The sequence below is a fragment of the Chlorocebus sabaeus genome, chromosome 20 (assembly GCF_047675955.1).
Source record: "Chlorocebus sabaeus isolate Y175 chromosome 20, mChlSab1.0.hap1, whole genome shotgun sequence".
Classification (NCBI taxonomy): domain Eukaryota; kingdom Metazoa; phylum Chordata; class Mammalia; order Primates; family Cercopithecidae; genus Chlorocebus; species Chlorocebus sabaeus.
Window position 1 is genome coordinate 129,066,358 of NC_132923.1, and position 26,106 is coordinate 129,092,463.

Below are 26,106 nucleotides of genomic sequence, written 5' to 3' on the forward strand. Positions count from 1 at the left end.
GGCGTGAGCCACTGCACCGGTCCAGAAACAGAATTTTGACGCTGGAACTTAAAACATTTCTCTGGACTTCCTAAAATTAGATTCATTTGGCAACTGGAGGAAGACAAATGTAAAAGACACTTTCAGAAAAGGAAGGTGTAAAGCCCTTTAAAAAAAAAGTCTGAAAGCTCAGTTTAGATTGTATCTCAACACGTCAGAAATGAAAGGTACAGAGCAGAGTGCCGCCCCTCTCTGCTGCCTGGTACAGAAACAATATTCAGTATTTGTTGGATGAATGAAATTGTATGCAAAGGAAGCGGGGAAAAGTGAAGTGGGTGAGTGTTCATGTTAGGTGTTGAATAAACCACCTTATCCTTCCAAGCGGTACTCTAGGTTGACTTGCTCTCCTCCGAAGGTGGGTTTTGTCAAACTGCATTCGTTCAGCATTTATTGTGTGCAGATCTGGGTAGGGACGCTTGGAATCCCAGGAGATAGAAGAGTGGACCAAAGTCCCTGCCACCCACGGAGTTGACGTTTTATTGAGAAAGACAAACAACCCCATAAATAAGTTCATAAAACTTAAAGGGATGTGTAGAAAACAAGCTACTGGAAGAGTAACTGGGAGAGAGGTGGAGGGGGGAGGCCAGAGCCTCCCGAGATCAGCGAGGCAGGCCTCTGGGAAGGCGGATTTCAACCTGAGATGAGAGGCGCCTGCCGCGGATGGGGGAAGTAGACCCTGCACAGCTGAAAGTACCTGCAAAAGACCTTTGGAAAGAAGTTTGCTGATGAGAAACCGAAACAAACTATCAGGTCTCTTTCTCCCTCAGGGCTTTCTTGCCTGTTTTCATTCATAGCTTAACTCTGGCCTTCAAGCCACACCCTGATGTTGAAAGTGTCAAGGGCACAAGTCTCTCCAGTGTCAACAGCTAGCTATACTTTGGCGAAGTACTTTGCTTGGAGAAGAGAGAGCTGGAGAGTGTGTGAGATGAGGTTGGAAAGTTAGAAAGAACCAGACCATGGTGGGACCTGTAATTCGGGAAAGGGACTTGGATTTTCCTATTGTGAACATAAGCAAAAGTCCTCTTCCACCCCATTATATTGTTTCCTAGGGGTTCTAGAGTAGAATGGAAATACATTCATGGGGAAAATATCTACATGAACAAAACAGAGCCATGTGTCTGGGGATGTCCCTCACCCATCCAGACTTATCCCAGGGTCCATGTCAGCAGCCATCTATTCTACCACATACATGGTCAGCTTGCACATCCCTTTTGAAAGACCATCTATTTAGGGAACTCCAAAGCCAAATCCTGAATTTTAGTAATTGTGTAAAAGCCAGTTTCCTCTTCTATACTAAAAAGCACTTCTCAGAAGGGGAGTGGTTTGCTTCTCTTCACTGGGGTAAGGGGAAATGCTGGGTACTAAAAGGTAGAGTACCTAGAGAGGGGCTGGTGAGAAAAGGGGAGAGAGTTTCAGAGCTTCTAAGGGACAGGTATGGGGAGCAGCAAGGAATGGCAGTTTCAGGACCTGGATCAGGTGCAGCTAGTCCTCTACAAGAAACACAGGTGCCACAATCATGTTTATAAACACTTTATTTAGGTCACTACAGTGGGTAAGTTCCCAGCTAAGTGCACAGAGACAAGCGAGGTATTTCTGGGTTAATGCAGGAGCCAGTGGGTTACATGGGTCTGAGCTCTGTGGCCAAGGGGCGAGCACCAAGGTTTCAGAGTCACACCCGGCCAGAGATCCTGCGCTGAAGGTGGGCTAGTGTCCTAACACTGCCAGCTGCTTGCTTCTCACAGCTAGCCACACTGCAAGGCATGTCTTCAAAAGTAAATCGTTTCAGCGATGTTAAGGGAACAGATGTTAAAGAAATGGAAGTTGTGTCCTGGTGCGCCTCAGCTGTTGCTGCTTTATAAGTCTTAATAGCATGTGAACAAGAGTTTTAGAATATTCCAGTAACAATGAGCCACAGAGCAATAAAGTCTGTGTCTTTCTCCCTCAGTGCCTCCTTGCCTGTTTTCTTTCATATCTGAATTCCCATCTTTAAGCTATGATGTTGAGTCTCATGTATAGAAGAAAAGTTTCTCCGATGACAAAGTTTCTTTGGCGACAACAGCTACTTCCAGCATTCCCACCAACAGCATTCTCTGCAGTTGATGGTATCAAAGCAAAGGTCTCTGGTTGGCTACTCTCTGTGAAAAGAGTCGTTCGTTCACCCCTGACCAATGCCTAATTGCAGGCATAATTTAGAAAACTGATTTAGGAAGCAGATGTGACTACAAATAGGAAACAAACTCCAAAAAGTTATCGTTTATCTTCATATTTGGGCCAGATAATGATCAAGTTCACAGGTGGTCTTACTTGAGGCTACAGAATTGTTGCTTGCATAATTATCAGAAACATGTTGGAGTCCACAGCTGATAATCTGCCAACTGCTGGGTAAAACTCTTCTGTCCATAGGAATGAGACGGTCAGAGTCTACCTCACACCTTCCCTAACCCCCATGCAGAATACTGAATCAGAAGAGGAGCCACACTGTCTACAGCCTTTCAAAAGGAAGAAAGGCCTGTTAAGATGTACAAGTTTCATACACAATGTAATGATTTTAATTCTGAAGGGGCACCTTGAGTTCCATTTGGCAGGTTTCTGAATTTAACTATCAGGAATACACTTAAGGCCATTTTATCGGCATTTAACTTTTTGGCAAAATAGAAGCTTTGGTCATAGCCATAGTTCTATAAAATTTTTTTAAAGGAGGTTATTTATGATTAAACAACATTTTTAGCAAGTGATACATAACAATAACAACAAAGTAAACATCTTCAAATCTAATGCAAGAGCAAAAGCTCTTCACCAGCATCTTATCTTAAATACAGCGAGAGTCAGTAGTGCTTACAAAAAGTAGAGGGTTCTCTTCTAGGGAATCAGAAAATTATCAAAATAAGGCACAGCCTGTTGTTATCACAGATTTGTGTTAGGCAGTAGTGTTTTTTTCTGGAAGGCACAAGTTGGAAATCTGATTACCCAAAGTTTTAAAATGTGGTTCTGAAAATAATGCCGAATGACAAGGGTAACTAACTGGGAGCAATGGCAATTAATTAGTGACAACATTACATCTAGATTATAGCACTCTGGAACTTAAGAAGGCCTCTTCATCAGCCCATACGTAAATCTGTAAAGGCACTGTGCAAAATGTGGACGGGGCTGGCCTTACTTCTAATTTGGAGTGCATATTAAAAAACAAAGGCACGTTTCCTAGAAATTCAACTTTTAACTAACACACACACAAAAAAACATTTTAGAGATAACAGTAGGTAAGCTTGATAATATAGCAGGTTCTAAGTCAAAAGTCTTGAAGAGGTTTCTTGAACAGCAGTTTTGAGTTCCGCTGGTTCTTCATGAAGAGACAACCCACACTAAGAAGGAGAGACGCAAAAAGGCAGGGGAAACAGCAGGTTAGTCTCTCAGTGCGAATCCCAAGCCAACATCCAATGCTGTGGTCTAAATGTGATCAGAAATTAGACTGGGCTGATTTCCTACTACTGGCTTCTCTCCATTCTACAGAGGGCTAGAGGAAGGAGACTAGAGTCAAAAGGATCCAAGTAACTGTACCTTCCCGCTAAAAGGAAACATCCACTAACATCCATCAATCAATGAAAGAAGTCATGTTTCGTTTCTCATATACTGGGCTACAGATGGCAATCAGTTGTTTGAATATTATATAATAATAGTTGTATGTGTGTGTTTGTGTATACATATATATTATTTATATAGCTATTATTTTTATTATTATATGCTAGGCACCAACGTAAGCAATTTTTATTTATTATTATTATTTTTTTTGAGACAGAGTCTTGCTCTGTTGCCCAGGCTGGAGTGTAGTGGCACAATCTCGGCTCACTGCAAGCTCCGCCTCCCGGGTTCACGCCATTCTCCTGCCTCAGCCTCCCGAGTAGCTGGGACTACAGGTGCCTGCCACCATGCCTGGCTAATTTTTTGTATTTTTAGTACAGACGGGGTTTCACCATGTTAGCCAGGATGGTTCAATCTCCTGACCTCATGATCCGCCCGCCTTGGCCTTCCAAAGTGCTGGGATTACAGGTGTAAGCCACAAGGCCCAGCCAATTTTTATATATTTACCAGATCTGTCCTTTAACAAGCAAACAAGCAGGTACTATTATTATCCCCATTTTACAAATGAGGAAACTGAAACCCAGAGATATTAAATTGTTTGTCCACAGCCATACAGCTGGATGGTGGTGGAACCAGGATGGATCACAGTTACTCCATGCTTTTAACCACTACGTTACATAAAAGTAAACGTGATAAAAATATATTCAGAGAAAAGAAGTGGAAATGAATAAATTTTCCCTAACTTCAAAGGATTAATGTTTATATCAAATATCAAGACTTAAAACTCAAATACCTAAAACATTTATTAAAGAAAACTGAAAACCTTGGAATAAATGAACCTTTCTTTTATTTTTTTTTGAGAAAAGATCTCACTGTGTCACCTAGTCTACAGTGCAGTGGCATGATCATGGCTCACTGCAGCCTCGAATTCCTGGGCTCAAACAATCCGCCTGTCTCAGCCTCCTGAGTAGCTGGGACTTACAGGTGTACACTACCATGCCTGGTTAATTATTAACAATTGTTTGTAAAGATGCTATGTTGCCCAGGCTGGTCTCGAACTCCTGGCCTCCCAAAGCTTTGGGATTACAGGTATGAGTCACCACGCCTAGCCAAAACTAACATTTCGGAGGGAAATTTTAATCTGAGTTCTTGTACACAAAATCAATGGTCTGTGAACACATGGAGAAGACTTTTCCAATCAGTTTAGAGAAGGGTAACTCACCGATGATGATGATGATGAAGATAACCAGAACAGTAATCCCGATTGCCCACATCTGTAACAAAACATATATCCATATCACATTTCAAATGCAGACATAACGTGCTTGTTGAAGAGTATCATATAATATTCGTCTAGTCACTGAAAGGGAAATTCAGGTGCATACAGTCTGGAAGAATTCATAATTTCTAAAGCCTAAATTAAATGTTCTCAATTAGGGCCTGAAGGTAACTTTCCTGCTTTTTAAAAGATGTTCAAATGATGTGTGGCCTCTAGCTAGGCATTTGTTTGTGTATACAAGTTTTCCACATATGGAAAGGCTGCTCAGCTTGCGCTGTGTCTCAAAGTGTCACTTGTAAACAAGGCAGAGGACAGGATACATCTGGATCTGGTCGCAGCACGCTGACTCGCTGACTGTATAAAATCTGCTTTGGCTCATGCTCCTGGGCGGGCTGCTTTCTACTCTTCTGTTGGGCACACTGTGGCTTTCTAGCATTTCTTTCCCTTGACCTTGGAACCATTCACAGAACTACACGAAAACTAACCAATCCCAGCCCTCTCCTATGTGTTTGGGGCCCTGCTGGGGTAGAGGGTTGGGAGGGGCTGATGACTGTGAGTGATTTTGGATATTCTTGTTCTACGTGCATCTTCTGAAGATCAGCCACAACACATAGAGGATTCCTAGTGTGAGGCTAGGAAAGGGCATGCAGTCAGTGTTTCAGATTCACAGCGGACCCACAGTTCCATGTGGAGGAAATCACCCACCTCCCAGAGTCATGAAAGTCCATTATCTGTAGCCTGTTAATTCTCTGAGAATGGAGAAGGGGGCTTAAATGTAAAGGTGAGTTAAAAGATAATTACCTTGCAATTCTTCCACCAATATTTCCTCTTCAACTTGGCTGCGCTCGTTTCAAATTGAGAAGCGCCTGCCTGCAGTGCATCTGCACGGTCGTCTAACTCAGAGAGCTTCTGGTCTCTTTCCAGAACCTTGTCCACGTTAACTCGCATTATGTCCACCACCTAGATGAGTGTGATCACAACAAGTAATGCACAAAGAACGGAGGAATTGGGCCAGGTATGGTGGCTCACGCCTGTAATCCCAGCACTTTGGAAAGCCGAGGTGGGTGGATCACCTGTGGTCAGGAGTTCGAGACCAACCTGGCCAACAAGGTGAAACCCTGTCTCAGTACTAAGAGTATAAGAAAATTAGCCGGGCGTGGTGCTGGGTGCTTGTAATCCCAACTATTCAGGAGGCTAAGACAGGAGACTCACTTGAACCCAGAGGGTGGAGGTTGCAGTGGGTGAGATTGCGCCATTGCACTTCGACCTGGGCGACAGAGTGAGACTCCGTCTCAAAAAATATAGAGGCACAGAGACTTCAAAGACAATCTATGGGCACATTGTTCTTTCAGGTCAGCACTTTATTACTTTGAGCCAAAGTTTCGCTTTAAAAAAAATGAGCTCACTCTTTCATAATCAAAACAATCAGCATATTAAGGATAGAAGGGAATTTCTTTAATATGATAAAGGGCATTTATGGGAAAATCCACAACTAATGTCGTGCTCAATGGTGAAAGACTTCCCCCCTAAGATCAGGAACGAGACAAGGATGCTCACTTTCACACTGCCACTCAATACTGTACTGGAAGTTCTGAACAGAGCAATTAGTCAAGAGAAAGAAAAGGCATCCAAATCGGAAAAAAAGAATAAACCTATCTGTATGCAGATGATTCTCTCTATATAAAAAATACCAAAGAATCCACAACAAACTGCTAGAGCTAACAAACTCAGCAAAGTTGCAGGGCACAACAACACATAGAAATCAGTTGTGTTTCTATACACCAGCAACAAATAATCTGAAGTGGAAATTAAGGAAACAATTGTGTTTACAATAGCATCCAACAGAATACAATACCTAGGAATAAATTTAACCAAAAGGCGAACGACTTGGACAATGAAAACTAGAAAACATTGCTAAGAGAAACTGCTAAGAGACATCATTAAATGGGAAAACATCCTATGTTCACACACTGGAAGACTTAATATTGCTAAGGGGGCAGTACTCCCCAAAGTCACTTCCCAATTTCAAAACTTAATACAAAGCTACAGTAATCAAAACAGTGTGATACTGGCATAAGGACAAACATATAGACTGATGGAATAGAACTGAGAGTCTAGAAATCAACCTAAGCATTTATGGCCAATTGATTTTTGACAAGAGTGCCAAGGCCATCCAACAGTTTTTTCAATAAACAGTGCTGAGCCAACTGAAGAGCCAACATGCAAAAGAATGAAGTTGAATCCCTACCTCACCCTATATACAAAAAGTAACTCAAAAAGGATCAATAATCTAAATGTAAGAGCTAAAGCCATAAAACTCTTAGAAGAAAACATAAGGGTAAATCTTCATTACCTTGGATTTGACTGTGGATTCTTAGATTTGATACTGAAATCAAGAACAACAAAAGGAAAAACAGATACACTGGACTTCATAAAAATTAAAAACTTTTGTGCATCAAAGAACATTATCAGGCCAGGTGCGGTGGCTCATGCCTATATTCCCAGCACTTTGGGAGCCCCAAGCAGGTGGATCACCTGAGATCAGGAGTTAGAGACCAGCCTGACCAACATGGTGAACCACTGTCTCTACTAAAAATACAAAAAATTAGCTGGGCAAGGTGGTGGGCGCCTGTAATTCCAGCTACTCTGGGGGCTGAGGCAGGAGAATCACTTGAACCTGGGGCTTGGAGGCTGCAGTGAGCTGAGACTGCACCACTGCACTCCAGCCTGGGTGACAGAGCAAGACTCTTGTCTCAAAAAAAAAAAAAAGATAAAAATTAAAAAAGAACATTATTAAGAACGTAAAAGACAAGCCACAGAATGGGAGAAAGTATTTGCAAATCACATGTCTGATAAAGAAAGATTTAATATCCAGAATACATAAAAAACTCTCACAACTCAAAAACAACCCAATTAAAAAATGGGCAAAGCCTGAACAGACATTTCTTTAAAGACACACAAATGGACAGTAAGCACATGAAAAGATGCTTACCATCACTAATCATTAGAGAAAGGCAAATGAAAACCCAAAGAGCTCAGTAGGATGGTTATAATCAAAATGGAAAACAAGTGTTGGCAAGGATGTGGAGAAACAGGAACTCTTGGACATTGCTGGTGGGAAAATAAAATGGTGCGGCTATTGTAGAAAACAATTTGGCAGTTCCTCGTAAAATTAAACATACAGTTACTATGACCTAGCAATGCTACTCCTAGGTATATATTCAAGATCAATGAAAGCATATGTCTAAACAAAATCTTTCCTGTGAATGTTTATAACAGCATTATTCATAATTGCTGAAAGATGGAAACAACTCAAAGACTCATTAACAAATGAATGGCTCAACAAATTGTGTATACACATACAATGGAATATTACTCAACCATAAAAAGGAACATGGTACAACACGTTACAACTTAAATGAATGCGAAAAACTTTGTGCTAAGTGAAAGACGGCAGACGCAAAAGGCCACATACTGTATGATTCCTTTTATATGACATATCCAGAACAGGCAAATCCACAGAAAGAGAGAGCTGATTAGAGGTAACAAGGAAGTGGGAGGAAGGGGAAATAGTGAATGATTACTAAATGGGTATGAAGTGTTCCAGGGTGATGAAAAAGTTTTGAAAATGGAAGGAGGTAACGGTTGCAAAATATTACGAATATACTAAATAACACTCAATTATATACACTTTAAAATGTTTAGTTGTATGTTATGGTAAGTTCACCTCAATAAAAAACAACTCTCCTTAAAATTCCTTTGGTTAAAAAAAATTCCAATTTGATTTTGTAAGTAAACAGAAATTTCAGGCAGGACAGAATTACAATGGGTTTCTTACTGGGAAAATCTAAAATTTTTAGAAGTTCATGAACAAAACCATCAGATCAAAACATTACTATATTATTTCACAACAGTATCTAACATAACTTTAACCGTTTTTTAGGGCAGCTAAATGCAGAAAGACCGAAACATATCTGTTGGACAGTGACAGCTTTTAGGAATGTGGAAATACTAGTCTGAATTTCTCAATCCTTTGCTGTGGTTCTCCACATACAGTGCAGAACAAAAGATGAAGGTCCTCTAGCTCAAGAATTCTACAAATAGAGATTTGCTGGGCTAATGGAGTTTGACAGTGTCTACTTTGTGGGAGTCAATGGACAGCCATTAGAGATGAATTCTACAGAGAGGCTTGCTCAGGCTGGATAACTAGTAAGTGGACAAAGCATTTTGATAAAAAATCTGATCAGAAGAACTGGTCTTGGCTTAAGCAATCTAAAGACCTAATCCTAACATTGTATTATCCTATTTTATAAAGTGGTTCTTGGGGAATACACTCAGGGAGCGGTGTTCATGTTTTAAGCATATGATTTTTTATTTTTCCTGAGCTAAATGTTATGAGCAGGTATGTGATTCTACCACAGGAAAACAAGCATGAAACCTAGAAAGTCTTACTTTTGCTTAGATCTTCCAGCACAGCAGGGAGCAAAGTTTTGTTACAATTATGATACAGTCAGAATTTGCTTTACATTCACACTTTCATGATACTTTTTCTTTTTCTTTTCTTTTCTTTTTTTTTTTTTTTTGAGAGGGAGTCTCGCTCTGTCGCCCAGGCTGGAGTGCAGTGGTCGGATCTCAGCTCACTGCAAGCTCCGCCTCCCGGGTTCACGCCATTCTCCTGCCTCAGCCTCCCGGGTAGCTGGGACTACAGGCGCCCGCCACCTCGCCCGGCTAGTTTTTTGTATTTTTTTAGTAGAGACGGGGTTTCACCGTGTTAGCCAGGATGGTCTCGATCTCCTGACCTCGTGATCCGCCCATCTCGGCCTCCCAAAGTGCTGGGATTACAGGCTTGAGCCACCGCGCCCGGCCTCATGATACTTTTTCTAAACAGATTTCCAGAGTGCTCATACTTGTTTAAAATTCATATTTCCAACATTTCAGAGCAATACCTCATCTACTTGATTTTGTGTCTGCTGAAGTCTTCGATTACTGCCAGCGGCAGCAGTTGGACCTGTAGACCTGGAACATGTAAAGGCAGGAGCATGAGTAAATTACGATTCCAAAATACATTTTCTTAAGTATAAAGATGTTACTCTGGGACTCTCACTGTTAACAATTTCTTACATTAGAACTAAAGCAGAAAAAGAAATTCTTCCTGAAGCAATGAACAAAAGTTTTAATTACATTTCTTCTAATTTCTCTATAATTTCCAAGACTGTCCCACCTACTAAAGGGACAAACGTGAAGGTTTAATAGGACCTACTTTGTATCCCTGAAGTATCTGATTCCACGACAGGTAAACTCTACTGTCCTTTTTTTGAAACTTGTTCTAAGGCACACATCTGCTTGAACGTACTCAGTACTCTCCTGATCTTTTCACTGTGGCAGGAACTGTTTTCATAGTTATAAACAGTTATAGAATGTCCTTTTTCCAATATGGAAAAATAGATTAATTTACAGAAACAGAGTCAGGAACACTGGGATGCAGGGAGCGGTTGATGTGAGTGGAAAGGTGTATTGAAGCAATGCTTCCTCTTTTAGGAAGGTACTCTTGTTTTTTTTTTTTCCCCTTTTTTGAGAGACGGAGTTTCCCTCCTGTTGCCCAGGCTGGAGTGCAATGGCGTGATCTCAGCTCACTGCAACCTCCGCTTCCTGGGTTCAAGCAATTCTCTTGCCTCAGTCTCCCAAGTAGCTAGGATTACAGGCATGCGCCACCACGCCCGGCTAATTCTGTATTTTTAGTAGAGCCGGGGTTTCACCATGTTGGTCAAGCTGGTCTTGAACTCCTGACAGGTGATCCGTCCGCCTCGGCCTCCCACAGTGCTGGGATTACAGGCATGAGCCAGCGCGCCCGCCCCTGGAAGGTACTCATCTTTTAAAATCTTCATCAAAGGCTTTATTTCTCCCCATGCAGATCCTTCTTAACCACTCTGACTTTGAAGTCATTATTGGCTCCATTACTTGGAAAGTATCACTTTGGTTTTTCAGGTATAAAGTCCTGCCTCCTCGAATAGATTACAGGTTCCTGGGTCTTCTTACTCTCTTCTCTGTATCCTAGATAGCACCTAGCATGTACCTTAGTATACAACAGTCTGATGGACTGTTTGAACAGTCACTTTACATCTGTCATGTGTCAATGACCAGGGCTACAACAGATCTCATCGCCGTTCTCACAAGAGTTTAGTGTCTGGTAGATAAGTTAGGACCATGCCGTGGTGCTAGACTCTTTCCATGCATTTTCTCCTTTAACTCTCATAACTGTCTGAGGGGAATATTACTCCCATTTTACAAATGAGTAAAGTGAGATTTAAAAAGTCAACACAGCTGGCTGCCGTAAAGCTTGTTTTTAGTCAGGTCCTGTGTACCTGGGATCTAGATCTTAACCACTGTGATCTATTGACACAGCAGCCTCAGCAGGAACATTCGAGGGGGGGTCCCCAAATCCTGGAAGAAACCTGGGGCTTCCTCCGACGGTGAGCAATGAACAGAATGGAGGTGGAAGAGAGGGTCCTTGTGATTCTTAACCATTAGCATTCTCTGAGTGTTACCACTGGAATCACCGGTTTGCAAGGGCCACAAGAGCGCTTTCGCTTAAGAGAGCGAAGGCCCACGGTTAAGTGATCTTTCCAGTGCAGATGCCCCTAGCCAGGCAAGGAGCTCTTCGGCCCACAGCGGCTCAGCACAGGGCCGAGGTCCGTCCTTTCGCAACTTCCGGGGCCCAGCGCAGAACTGGGCCGAGAGCCGGCCATCCCGAACCAGGGCAGTCGTCCCCGTTCCTCTCCGGGACCTCGGGGACTAGAACGGGAAGGGGCGACGAGCGGGGTGCGGGCCGGCAACTCACTTCCTCCGGGAAGCGCCTCGCCGCCCCGCCCTCGCCCCTTCCGCGTCCGCCCCATGGCAGCGGAACCCGCCCGGCCCGTCTGCAGCCCGCGCCCCAAGGGCCACCGCCCACCCCCAGGCCTCGGGATCCCCGCGCAGACCCGGCCTGCGTCCGAGCGGCGGCCGGCGGCAACTGGGCAGTACGGCGATCCCAGCGCGAGCTGCCGCCTGCGGGGCCCGAAGCCGCCCGCGTCGCGTAGCATCACTCACATTTTGGCAGCTGCGGCGGCGGCGGCGGCGGCGGCGAGCGAGGGTCAGCAGAGCAGCGAAGTAGGGACCGGAGGCCAAGGAGATGGGCGGAACGGCGCGGCTCCGGGCAAAGACGTCACTAGGCAGGGCCGGCGGGAGTGGGCGGGGCGCAGAGGGGGCGCGCCGGAAGTGGGCGGGGCGTCTTGGGGGGGGGGCGTCGTGGCGGGCGCGTCCAGGGCGGGGTCAGAGCGAGATGTCCCCTCCCCGGACTAGGTCACTTGGGAACTTGAGGGCCACAGGGGTCCCAGGGCGGTCCGGGCTCTGAAACGCAGAGTGTAGGTCAATACAGCTTCCTCTCCGCACTGCCGCCCGCGCTGGCGCTTGGGGACGTGGTCTGCAAACGTGGTGCATTAGGTACTGGCTGGGGACTGTGTGGATAAGTGAGGGTGGGCGCAACTCATGTTATTGTGGGCTCGGGACCATTGCTCGCTCTAACAGTATTAGAGACAGATGATTGGCTTCTGCTGAATGTTCCAGATTAACCTAGTGATCCTGAGGGCACCATGTTTCTCTGAGAAAGTAGTTGAAATAGGAAGTCCATTTCAGGTATTTGTCACATGGGGTTGGGTTAGGTTCCCGCTCCTCATGTTTTCCTCGGTAACACAAATATTTGTCCCTGCAGATCATATTATAATCTGCTTACGAGAGCCTTGGCATCAAGACCGTAGTTCCTTCATTTCTGTATTTTTAGGCCCTAACAGAGAATAGGTCCTCAGGTTTTGGTCGAAGGGAGGGAAGCACAAATCTGAACGCAGTGAGTTACCTTGTATATATTTGTCACTGAAATATTCCTACCAACACAGTTACCGACATCAAAAAATAAAACACTATAGGTGTTTGGTCATTGGTGGGTCTCTTAAATGAGAAGTGAAAAATACAGTACTTAAATACTATGCTGTTTTTTCCAACTCTAAATAGAATACTTCGAAAAGGGAAACATTAGTATATATTCGAATAAACGAGACTGTCACAAAGGCAGTGGGATTTGAGCTGGGTACTAGCAGAAAAGAACTTTCCAGTAAGGGTTGGACAAACACCATGAACAAAGACAGCAGTGAAAATGGACGCAGTGTGCACAGACCACCTACAGGGTGCAGGTTGGGTACAAGTGAAAAGAAGACTGAATAAAGAGGGTAAACAAGAAAAATGTCATTTAATTGTAGTGGGCCCTGGAAACCATTGACTCACGGACATGGGAGATCCGTGCTGCACAATTTCTCTGGCAGTAGCGGCCAGATGGATTAGATGGAAGAGGGAGCACTAGGGAGATAAGGAGAGGCTCTGCAGTGAAAGGGAATGGAGCAGCGATGACACAATACTCAGAAAGGAGGACGTTCGTCATCTGCTGGAAAATGCCTTTTAGAAGACTTCAGAGGATTGTAACTGAAAAGGTGAATTAAATTAGTGTCTATCTTTCAAATAACTGCACTGCCTTACACAAATGATTGATATGTTGAGAGGCGCCTGGAAAGATAGGCGAAAAGCTCTCTGAATGGTGGCTGGAAGACATTTTTTTCCATGGACCTAGCTGAAACAATGTAACATTCAATGTCAAAACATTACATCTGGATCAGAAGGAAATACTTGACATTATTACATACGTTTTGAAACATGTGTCCATCACCTTAGATCTCACTACCCAGTCACATTAAAGCAAAACACACACGTAGTATGGGGAAATTTTCTTCATTTTTAATTTACAGCAGAAAGAATATAAAGCATTCAGAAAACATTTTCCATATTTTAAGGGCAATTCAAAACATTTTGCATGGTTTCCAGCAGCTGAGTTCTTCAACAGATCCATTGATTCAATGATGCTTTACATGCACAATTACAAAAATAAAACTTACAAAAAAGAAGACATCTAGACTAGTTTTACATGCAAGTCTCAGGGACCCCCCATTGGGCGCCAACTACTGTGTGGAACTGCCATAAGCGACCGCGCAGCCAGAGAGGGGTTCGTGTTAATTGTCTTTATTTCGTTCACACAGTACAGCTGATTTCGAATGGGTAACAAGAAGAGCAATTAAATCTTCAGGAGATAGAATAAGATTAGCTATTACTTTTATAATGAAATCCTACTCCTGGCACTTGGGAATTCAGATTATCCAAGAAAGCTGCGCTTACCTATCATCTTATATTCGAAATTAAGAGTCATAACCAACAAAAAGCGGTCAGAAATGCTTCGTTTCAGTGGAAGTGCCTTTTTGCCTCACCTAGGATTCACAGTTGTACTGGTAGGTTACACCGGTAGGCTTCAAACCTACTTCCTATCCCCTCCATGAGAACCCTCTTAATTCTATGGAACTCTCTATCATCTGTCATTTTCTAATGTATTCAGCTAATAATGTAACATGTGAAACATTTAAAAAAAAAAAAACGTGAGGGTTAAAGCAAATCCACTGAGGTCATTACTCTGGTCAAAGATCAGTTATTTGTACCATAATACATGGAATAAAGATATCTAAATTCAGTATTACTAGAGGATATTCTGAAAGAGCTGGCTTTCACGTTCTATTCTCGTTTATGAATGCAGTTGTGTTTGTAAATTACTCAGTGTCCTCCTATAGGTCAAATTGTGTAAAATAATAGGTATCTGGGGGACTGCAACAGCTGCAACATAACCCACACATTTAAAAACAAAATTGAGTCAGGTCAGTTTACAAATGTACAGGTGGCTACTAGTTGTGGGGCTGTCACTGTTGTCAAAGCTGATCACAAGCAGAAAGACACATACTGTACAGTAATTCGAGGTTGGCAGTGAAAGGAAGGAATTAAAAAACAAGTACAATTATAGAAAAGGCACCAAGAGCACTGACCCCAGTTTTTACCACAATCTTTTTGTATCTACCTTCCTTCCAAAGACACCAGTTTAAAAGCTTATTTGTGAATATTTTTAGGCTTCACAACAAGCCTTGAGTTTTAACTCACAGTTGGCAGCCACAACCAAGAAAAAACATCTCAGCTTTACACCAACTGATCCTCAAACGTAACCTGGGAATTTTAAACTGGCATCAGCAAATGCAAACTTTATCCTCTCAATTTAACATTAGTAGTTTAATTGTTAAAAGCATCAGATTTCTTTGGCTCCTCATTATGTGGAAATAGTAATATACCATGCCATCTCTAAAAGACCAGTCTGCATCTTTTTCCTTTTTAGTTATTTTTGTGTGTGCAATTTAATTACATTTTCTGATTTCCAGCAGGAGATATGGAAACGTGACGTTTTTCTACTTTTCACACTATTTCTTTTGTCAGGTTTTTAAATCATTCTAAGTGTTCTTTGTTGGAGTGAGTGGATGGTGTTAAGCTACATACTGATTCATCTTATGATTATCTGTTTTGCAAAAGTAACTTAATTTTCTTAAGCAGTATTAGCATTCACATTACTTGGCACCATTGGCAAAAAAAATTTAAATAAAGTAAACTAAACTCCTGGTAGCCAAAATTAAATGTAAACATATCCTTTTTTTAAGTAATGTTACTCTGCCTTTTTTCCTAAGTCTAAATACAGTAGCTCTTTTTTTTTTTTTTTTTGCAGTTTAGTCATGCTTTAGCAAAATGTTCTTCTAAAGAACATTTAAAATAAAGTACTCTTATAGTGAAATAAAGTTTTTTTGTTTCATTTTACAGACCATAGCCACTAATGCTTTGCTTTTGTTCATTTCTTTTTTCTTGATTTCATGCACATATCTCTTTGTTTTAATATATACAATATATACAAACAGTACATCCACATTTTTCTCGCTCATTCAGACAAAACTATACAAATAATTTTATCTTGCCATGTTATTGACCTTTGTGAATAAAATATTTAGCAATTAATATAATCCCTTTCAAATATTTTCTCACTTTTCATTTCTACCTTCTATATATACACAGAAACTGCTCAGTTTGGATGAGATATAGCCAAAAACATGGAATTTACTGGCCAGAACGCAGCACCACGCTGATCGTTTAGGTGGCAAATGTCCAGGCAAGGTTCATGATTCCTTAGAATTACTACAGCTTCCGAGGTGACTAAAAAACGCTACATGCTTTATCGATTCTTAAGTAATTCTCATTGCACATGAAAGTAAGGCAAAAAAATTAAAGTGCTGAACATGAAAAAGGGGACAAGATGATTACTACCCTCGCAGGTTCTTGGAAGGTGGTGGGGACAAGAAAATAATTTAAACTCTGTGAGCTGCTTCGCATTATTTCCCATGCATTACCCGTTTACCACACACCCGCCCCTCTGCGAATTTCCACAAGACATGAAAAACCTGCAGATTTCAAAAGTTGCATTAAGTGTGCTGTAGAGATTAAAACAAACAAACAAACAAACAAAAATAAACAGTGAAGGAAATGAGAACACACGGACCCAATAAAGATTTTTGTATGATCTAAGCCCTCCACTAAGAATCAATTCCAAAGATTCAGCTTCTTGGAAATAACCGGCAGGTGCAGGAACAGCATTCTTTTTTGTTGCTAGTATAGCCCCACCTTTTCTTATCTATATTTTTGGTATAAATATTTGTACAGTTCCACACGATGTTTGAATACAGCCCTATATGAGAAGGAAATGGCTTCTTCCTGAGAAGAGGAAGCCTCTTTCAATTCCTCCTGGTGTCTTGATTTCCCGTGATCCAACAGAAGATTGAGTTCCAAGATGTCTTGCTGATCAAATTAAAAGTTGTCCATGAAAGTGCAAATGCAATGACCAAAACATTCCTGTTAAAATCCTGCAGCTGATCTCCCCAAAACTGCAGAGGGATTGTGTGTGTGTGTGTGTGTGTACGTGTGTGTGTGCGTGTGTGTTGTTGCATGTCTCTGCTAAAAACAGAAATGAAAACAGTCTGAAAAGCAATGTCACATTGCTAAGGGATGCTGCTGTATGTCTTCAAGTTCCTTGGCCTTTTTCAATTCTTTCACTCTGGAAGAGAAACAAAACAAAACAGCAGGCGATAACTCTATAGTGAATTGCGACCAAATAAAGAAAAGGGGTATTACCACACCCTCTGAACTGAAGAGCCAAGACTAAAACCCTTTTTGAGGATTGATGGCAAAAGAAACTCCTGTGAAATTGTTGGAGAAAATATTCAAAGAAAAGATGTGACCCTTCTTAAGGTGAAAAAAATCATTCTAAAGCTTTGCTCTACATCAAGTGCTCTAAGAATACAGCAAAATCAAAGTCTAATGTATTAAATCAAGTGTGACAATCACATGTTTATTTTAATAAAAATTTATTCAAATAACTTTCTTTTTAGTCTGATGGACCACCATTAATGTCCTATCACTCCATGTGATGTAAATTAGGAAAACTGTACATGCATTTATTTAGCTTTTTTTTTTTCTTTTTTTTGAGACAGTCTTGCCCTGTTGCCCAGGCTGGAGTGTAGCAGTGCCATCTCAGCTCACTGCAACCTCCGCCTCCCGGGTTCATGTCATTCTCCTGCCTCAGCCTCTCGAGTAGCTGGGACTACAGGCGCCGTGCCTAGCTAATTTTCTGTATTTTCTGTATTTAGCCACCATGCCTGGCTAATTTTCTGTATTTTTTGGTAGAGATGGGGTTTCACCGTGTTCGCCAGGATGGTCTCGATATCCCGACCTTGTGATCCGCCCACCTCGGCCTCCCAAAGTGCTGGGATTACAGGTGTGAGCCACCGCACCCGGCCTATTTAGCTTTTAGTATATCTAAGGATTAAGCTACTATTGCTTTGTTCACAGACTCAAGATTGTTAGCTTTCTTGAACCTAATCATACATCTGTACAACTCTACTCCTTCACGCAGGTTTTTGGAGGCTGTGATTTTTATAATTCCTTACTTTCCTCCCATTCCACATTATAACTTAAAAAGACACTCCGGTTCCTCTTCCCAGTGATCCCAGATGGAGAGCCATAGGGTGCGATACTGATAAGGTACTTTGTTCTATTCATCAAACATACTGTAGTCAACAAATTTAAGTAACGTTGTTATAGACTGAGCCATGGAAAGTTCACATCAGCAAATTACTTATTAATTATCACTGCCGATCTGTAATTTTTAATATAAAAATCAGTCTCAGTTTTTTTGGATATGGCCACCTGATGCAGATGGGGTGCTGGGGAAGCAGCTGTCTGCTGTAAGAGTATTTCTCTATACTGACAATTACGAACCTGCCTTAATAGCAGAATGATCAAATGGAAGGCAATGCATGTGGTGTAAGTCACAGTTTGTGGTACTGCATACCATATAATAACATTTGTTTCCCAAAAATGGGTGTGAGAGGCTAATTTTAGCCAAATGGGAGCAACAGCTTCTTAGGACACCCATACTCTTCTGCAACAGCATGACCAGGAAAAGGTGGATTTGTCGTGGTGCTATACAGAGGGCCATAATCTCAAATATATTTTTCTGATTCCCTAAGAGTCTCTCCTATTATCTTAAGTTATACCAGTAAAGTAAAACTTTTTTTTTTTTTTTTTTTTGAGACGGGGTCTAACTCTGTTGCCCAGGCTGAAGTGCAGTGGTGCAATCTCGGCTCACTGCAACTTCTGCCTCCTGGGTTCAAGTGATTCTCCTGCCTCAGCCTCCCGAGTAGCTGGGATTACAGGCATGCACCACCACGCTCAGCTAATTTTTGTATTTTTAGCAGAGATGTTCTGCCATGTTGGCCACGCTGGTCTTGAACTCCTGAGTTCAAGTGATCTGCCCACCTCAGCCTCCCAAAGTGCTTGAATTACAGGCATGAGCCACCAGGCCCGGCCTCAAGTAAAACTTGATAATAGGCAAAAGAAAATATTGTGAAAAAACCAGTAATCAGTTATTGCTATACTGTATAGGTTGAGAGTCTGGAATGGCACATATGCTATAACAGCAATTTAAGAAAACATTTATATTTACCACTTCCAAGCAGAATCATTTCTGAATATTCTGCAAAGTTAATAGAATCTCTTCACAGAGAAGATGCTCTCTTTTAGAAGAAAAGCTTTATGATGTTATCAGTAATACTAAAAAGAATTATAATATTTGAAAACTTGCTTATTTGTCTGATTTACTTACTACATATACCAAGCCCTAGCTTGGACCTAGCGTGATGTTTACAAATTGACAGTGACAGACAGTCTACCTCTGAAACTGCTGAATCTTTTTTTGTTAACAGGTACAGTTAGAATACATTGCTATGTTCATGAGTAGATCCAAATATCACTTAGTTTTAAATTTTTAAATTAAATATACCATGGATTAATTTGGGTCATATTACAGTATAGAATTGTACATCACTAGAGGTCCCTAATTTTGGACATGCATAATTGATAAATAAATGGCTTTTTAAAAATTGAAACATGCTATAGTCTGTTCAATTTTTAAACATGCAGTATCTATACTAACATCCCTTTGGCTGGAAATGCAAGGCATGCACTGATGCCAACTTTGCTTCTGGACATGCAATATCGGTACTTGTGCAGACCTCTCTGCTGAATTTCCGCAGCCTGTGCATGCTATTTCAAATGCTACATTTTCTTTCTGCACTACCACAGAACTCATTCACAAATATGCAACAGTGACTCCATCACTGATGAGATGTCTAGAATTTGAGGTATTCTGAACTCAAAATCTGATGGCATAAACACAAAGATGTTATACATTCACAATTTTTCTAGAATGAACAGGGATGCTTTAGAAATATTAAGTTCATCATTGAGATGAAATAAAAAGGAGAGTGAATTATAAACCAGAAATGTTTTATGTGGTTTCATACCAAAGAATCTATAATCAGCTGGTCAGGGTAGGTATAGCCTAAAACATTTTTCTTTTAGTTAAAATGGTCACATTTGTTTTTGCAGTTTTTTCAGTTTCTTTCAGAACTAATTAAAAAGTTGTTTTCATAAGGTTTTAAAGTTGTCATGTAAATACTCTGCTATGAAATTAGTGATGGCCTCACAGACCACTAAGTTAAGGAGAGGTGCATGTCCACGTACAATATCTACATAGGAAAAATAAGAACACTGCAATTTTCAGATATATTTTCCAGGCCTTCACGACTCCTGAGTTAAAATGGAGAATTTAGTTCTTAGCTTCGTGATAAAGTTATCATAGTATGCTAGCATTATACATGACATCAAAATGACTTAAATGGCACAAGCATTTTTTTTAACAGAAAGTCGTTCAAGGAGGAATTAGAAAAAAAGAAAAGGAAAAAATGAAATAGAACACGTATTAAATTCCAATAACTATACAGGTTACGTAATATCTGTTACTTTATGTAGTCCTCACAACACTGCCATTAGCTCCAATTTGTAAATGCAGAACCTGAGATTTATAGGAGTTAAGCAATCTGCCCCAATTCACACAGTTAATAAATGGCAGAACACGGAATTGAGCCCAGGTTTGTCTGACTTCCAAACCTATAGTTTCAACATTCCACTGCCTCTAAAATTATCTCCCAGGGGCCAGGCGCGGTGGCTCAAGCCTGTAATCCCAGCACTTTGGGAGGCCGAGACGGGCGAATCACAAGGTCAGGAGATCGAGACCATCCTGACTAACACGGTGAAACCCCGTCTCTACTAAAAAAATACAAAAAACTGGCCGGGCGAGGTGGCGGGCGCCTGTAGTCCCAGCTACTCGGGAGGCTGAGGCAGGAGAATGGCGTGAACCCGGGAGGCGGAGCTTGCAGTGAGCTGCGAGACTCCGTCTCAAAAAAAAAAAACAAAAAAAAAAAACAAAAAAAAAACTCCCAGGATAACACAGAAATTTTTTAAGAATCGTATTTTATTGTTTTTTTCCAAAATATTTTAGAAGAAACATGCATTTGGAAAATTTCCATGGTATGATATGAAATTAACAACAATTACGTTTTCTCAATTCTAAAGTGTCATCTTTTATAAGACACTATATTGATTTTATTAATAAAAAATCTTCTTGATGGGGGAAGACCCTCACATAAAATGTACTTATTGATTTTACAACACAATTATTTAGAATCCTAAAACATGTGAAAAGAACATGTTTAAGAATCAAGGGAGATTTTTAGCCTCATTGTCCAATTTACAACTTACAGACCATATTGACGTTAACTTGCTTCTGAAAGTTAACATGAAATTCGGAGACTTACCATCTGCCCTAGTGAAATCATAAATGAAGTTTTATGTTACTTGAGGGTAGATTATTAGGATGAGACAGTGGTGCTTAATTTTTGTTTTGTTTTAAATCAAATGTCAACTTGATAAAATAATGTTTGAATGTTACATTGCCTCCAAAGAAACAGAAAACAATTATATCACCAAAGTGATTTAGAATAACATATACTAGAATTTTAAAACAAATTTTAAGAAATATATGTTTCAAATCAGAGTATTTCAAATGGTTAAATTTAAGATCACCTTGTTATTAGTTAAGGACATGAATGATTATTCAGGCAGATGTTAATTAAAAATAAATCTTTACCAATGAGAAGGATACAAAATAGAAGTTTAACCATTATTATCTCTGGGTGATTCTCCTTGGTTATTTGTATTTCCAGAATTCACTACAATTAGTATGTGCTGCTTTTGTAATAATAATTATTCCTGCTTGTTAGCTTTTATGTTCTTCACTTATTTACAGACAAGGTTGCACAGGCTTGAGTGCAGTGGAACAGTCATAGCTCACTGTGGCCTGGAATTTCTCGGCTCAAGCAATCTTTAGCCTTAGCCTCCTGAGTAGCTAGGACTACAGGCACACATCACCACACCTGGCTAATTTTTAATTTTTTTTTTTTTGTCTAGACAGAGGATCTAAATATATTGCCCAAGCTGGTCTCGAACTCCTGGCCTCAAGCAATTCTCCTGCCTCAGCCCCAAAAAGTACTGAGATTATAGGCATGAGTTGCTTGTTAGTCTTTAAAAAAAAAAAGTGAATTAGGTGGTTTTCTATCCGTCTGTTACTAATCTGTCTTACAAATGCTGTGATCACATTATGCAAAAACAACTAAAAAATTCAGTGGAAGGAAAAAAAATTCAATTTTGTAGACTGAAGCCAAAATCAATGGACTGAACTGGTTTCATTAACATTACCTATGTTGTAAGCAAATTTTTCAGTATACAAACTTGGTAAATATAGACAAGAATTTTTGAAATTGGAATTCGACTTGAAAATCCAGGACCTGTGGTCACCATATCTATAGGACTTGGAACACAGGTGCATGAAAAACTTTTGTTATGTTACACAAACTTAGCTAAGGGTTACTGAGTGCTCAGTTCTCTTAAGAAATGACAACTGTTAGACTCATTCAGGGCTAAGAAAGAACTGAATCCAAAAATGTCCAGGTTATCTAAAAAAAAAATTATAATTGCACTTACTTCTAAATTCCCTTACACAGAAGACAGGCAAAGCAGTATTCCCTGAACTCATACAGGCAGTGCTGGACAGAAGCTACCGTTCCCACAGCGCCAGCGCTGCCCTCAGGAAAGCTGCACGGCCACATTTCTGACTCCTATCAGTAACTTGCAAAGTAGAACTCTTATTGGCTCTGACTTAAGTAATTAGAATAGTAAGACTGACCTGTGACCATTCAGCTATTAACATTAAAGACAATCCCAGTATTTCCCCAAGCATTCTAGGTTGAGAATAACCACCACTCTGGGATACCATTGTAGTCTCAATTCCCCCTCCCCAAAAAGTTGCATCGTAATGTACTGAAGTGATGTCGTAAGCAACAGCACTGAAAGCCAGCAAAAGCCCACAGGGTTTACTTCCATCAGACGTCCAATGATCATTTATGAATCAATGAAGTAGGCCTGCTTCAGAAACTTGTAGCAAACAATGGCTCCATGGGTAAAGCGTAAGGCAAAGCTGCTTCATTACATCTACTCAGTGATGCTCAGCCAGAGAAATGTCTCATGAGTCAGTGGAGTTCAGCGGGAATATTCTCGCAATGCTGGACGTCAAAAATAGACAGGGCAGCGGATGCGGCTTTCTGATTATTACCTGTTGCTTTCAGAGCTGCAATAGCTTGTGGGGAATTTAGGAAAAGAGAGATCTTGCCATTTTCCAGAAATCTCATTTGGATTGCAAAACAAAAAAGACAGAGAGGCCCAATAAGAATGACACAGAGCATGTTGTCTGCAATTTAACACACACCACTGTGTTCCAAAAATATTCATTTCCTAAAAGAGGCAAGTGAGACAAAATTACTTTGGAGATTTAAAATACATCCATGATGATACATCCCACGTTCATGTCTTACTTCTCATGAACACATCAGGCCACTTAGAAACTCTGCCTCATGCCAAATCGAGCTACAGAAGTGTGAGAACACATTTGTTGACCCCAGAGCACTGTTTACTTCTCAGTACACTTCCCGGCATTGTTAGAGAACTGTCCTTTGGATAAAAGTGTACATAACACAGCCAAAAGTGCAAGCGTAATTTTCAGAACTTCGTAATGACCTAATGCAGCTATGACCCGGGGCTGCTCTCAGAAGCGCACAGCAGAGCTGCTCTGTGGAGACCACTACTTACCAGCTTCTGGCAAAGTGTTTGGAAACCCGCTTCTCAAATAAAAAGGAAAATACGTTGTTTAAAAATGTATGAGTAAAAAGTGTGACTTCTTCTTCCTCCAATTAAGGTCTTATTCCAGTAAAATAACTGCACCTGCCTTTACTGACGGGTGACTAGGCCAGCAGTTTATAAGAAATAGGTTATTTAAATACTAGCATTCCCACTGCTTTTAATAACACCTGTAGTGATTGTTAGAGTTTATAAAGCCTTCTCATAGGAATCGTGTCTCGTATCGGGAAAGGAGGAATTTGTCTGGAAATTGCTTTTCAGAGAGTAGTGTCTCTCATCTATGAGAACACTTTCTACTGCCCATGAAAAATAAACGTCTTAGAGAAGTGGAAAGTCATTTGCTGTCTAGAAAAAGAGGCATTTTAGTTTTTATTTTTTAGGTCAAGCAAGTCTCAATACCTTGAGGATAAATCTGTTATGTAACTGAACTATCTGCTAACTTACGAGGTATCTTGGTTTTTCTCTATGCAACTGAATAATATCCTGTTAGATATATTCAAAATCCAACTGAAAGTATCTTTTCAGCATATGTACTTTAAAAGTTTCTTAAACCTTAAAAATCCTTCAGTCATTTGCTGAGAAATCGTTTTTGTTGATTTAAATAATCTCTTTGTGTAGAACAAAAGTTCGCTCCTAAACACAGCTATTGTGTCCGAGGCAAAAACAAAAACAAAAACAAAAACAAAAAACCCTGATGACAGTATGGAGAGTTTGTTAACTTCGCTTTAAGTTACTGGATAAATTAAGAGGTAGCCCTGAAAGGAAACGGGGCATAAAAATGAGCTGTACTCGGTGAAAAATATTTGGTGCTTTTCCTTAGCCTTCCCCAAGCAAAGACAAAACATTTCAAGACACAAGTGGTATTTTCTGATTGCCCTGCTGCTGGAATTCGTCTGTCGTTCTTAATGCTGCCTTTTTAGATCTCCCCCTGCTCCACTGACATAGGAGTTTGGGTCAGTTTTAGTGTTTTACAAATACTGTCCCCTGAAATTTAATTCTGTAAGTTTTCAAATATTATTTTTCTTTTCTTTTCTGAGACAGGGTCTCACTCTGTTGCCCAGGCTGGAGTGCAGTGGCATGATCATGACATACTGTCGACCTCCTGGGCTCAAGCAATCCTCCCACCTCAGCCTCCAGTAGCTGGGAAAATATGACTTTTCAATGTATAAACCATGTCTTAAATATGGAATACTTTATGAATTAACAAAATAAGTATCTTCTTTAACCTAATTTCCAGGACTATAAATCTTCCTCAGAGAATGCTCTGCCTCCCAAGAGTAATTTCAATTTGGGGATTGTTAGAGGGAGTGCCATGGTGACTTCTCTGATGGAAGAATGAGGGAGAGAAGATCTTATTGGTCATCACACAAAGCCATATATACGCTATTCCTCGGTTCAGAGAGTTAGCTAAATATCACCAGGATAGAAGGAACCTTCTCAGCCCCTATCTCTCAAACTTGCGTAGACGTTGTGAGGCATAAGGAGTGTCATGAGATTCCAACTTTCCATGCATGGGTAGGAGTTTTAGGAGTTCACAACAGAATGCAGCAGGCATTAAATAAATTGAGGTTGGGATTCTGGTTTGCACTGAAAAGCACCTTCTGAAAATGTTTCTTAAAAACGGTCATTAACATAACAGAAACTAACAAGCTTCAAAAACGCATAAGCAACCACCTCCCGTAAAATGTTGTCCTTGCAGCAGGTGATATTGATTGCATGTAACATGCATGATACTACAACTTGTAGTTAAACTGAACACTAGGGCATGCATCTATTCTCTTGGAGGTTTTTTAAAATGGAAAGAAATATTATCTGTATATACGCAGAGGGTGAGAGGGAATAGAGGGAGAAATGGAGATTTTTGTCCTCTTTTTTTCTTACATTTCAAAAACAAACATCTCTGAGCCAGATCTATCACAAGGGACCCGAAATATTTTAATTGGGAACAATTCCCTAAGTCTAAAGAGAATTAATTAGTTAAGTTTATGTAAGAGTATAGCTGCTTTTTTTTTCCTCAAAAAAAAAAACCAAATTGTTCCTTCAGCAATTATTTATAGTTTTAAATAGATGAGCCTTTAAATTTTTAAAATTTTAAGGCTTTTAAGGCTTTTCTTTTGTTTTTCTTTTGAGATAGAGTCTTGCTCTGTTGCTCAGGCTGGAGTGCAGTGGCACAATCTTGGCTCACTGCAACCTCTGCCTCCCAGGTTCAACAGATTCTCCTGCGCACACCACCACGCCCAGCTAATTTTTGTATTTTTAGTAGAGACGTGGTTTACCATGTTGGCCAGGCTGGTCTCGAACTCCTGACCTCAAGTGGTCGGGGTGCCTTGGCCTCTCAAAGTGTTGGGATTACAGGCATGAGCCACCACAGCCGGCCCTTTTAAGGCTTTTAAATCTAGGGTTAAGGTCATTATTACAAAGGACTTATAAAAACTAAATTCTTCTATCGTCAAGTTGGCACACTACAACCTGTGGGCCAAAATCTAGTCCAGTATCTATTTGTATATATAAAGTTTTATTAGAACACAGTCATAGCCATTCATTTATGTGTTATCTGTGGCTGCTTTCCTGCTACA

The 26,106-nt window shown here is 40.7% G+C and overlaps 2 protein-coding genes across 31 annotated transcripts in view; both read right to left on the reverse strand.

Annotated features, from left to right (window-relative positions):
• Positions 1–1,553: 1,553 nt before the first annotated feature.
• Positions 1,554–12,125, reverse strand: VAMP3 (vesicle associated membrane protein 3). Its single transcript, XM_007980702.3, has 5 exons — positions 11,981–12,125; positions 9,841–9,910; positions 5,696–5,854; positions 4,838–4,889; positions 1,554–3,398 (listed from the first exon to the last, which is right to left on the reverse strand). Coding segments are annotated over exons 1-5 (303 nt in total). The 5' UTR covers positions 11,983–12,125; the 3' UTR covers positions 1,554–3,378.
• A 1,564-nt stretch (positions 12,126–13,689) lies between these two features.
• CAMTA1 (calmodulin binding transcription activator 1) overlaps positions 13,690–26,106 on the reverse strand; it is a 975,861-nt gene continuing 963,444 nt past the window's right edge. For 29 of the 30 annotated variants that reach the window (XM_037985400.2, XM_037985395.2, XM_037985394.2 and 26 more), the window contains one exon: positions 13,690–16,934. In XM_037985400.2, the coding sequence (XP_037841328.2) occupies positions 16,902–16,934 (33 nt within the window). In that variant the 3' untranslated portion in view covers positions 13,690–16,901. Of the gene's footprint in view, positions 16,935–20,636; positions 23,129–26,106 lie in introns of those variants that run through there. The other variant, XM_037985391.2, reaches the window with a different exon arrangement.

Coding starts and splice junctions, on each gene's coding strand:
- VAMP3 (XM_007980702.3), bottom strand. Junction 4,890..5,695: donor ATTGGTGGAAGAATTGCAAG/GTAATTATCTTT, acceptor GTTTTGTTACAG/ATGTGGGCAATCGGGATTAC. Junction 3,399..4,837: donor CTTCATCATCATCATCATCG/GTGAGTTACCCT, acceptor TCTCCTTCTTAG/TGTGGGTTGTCTCTTCATGA.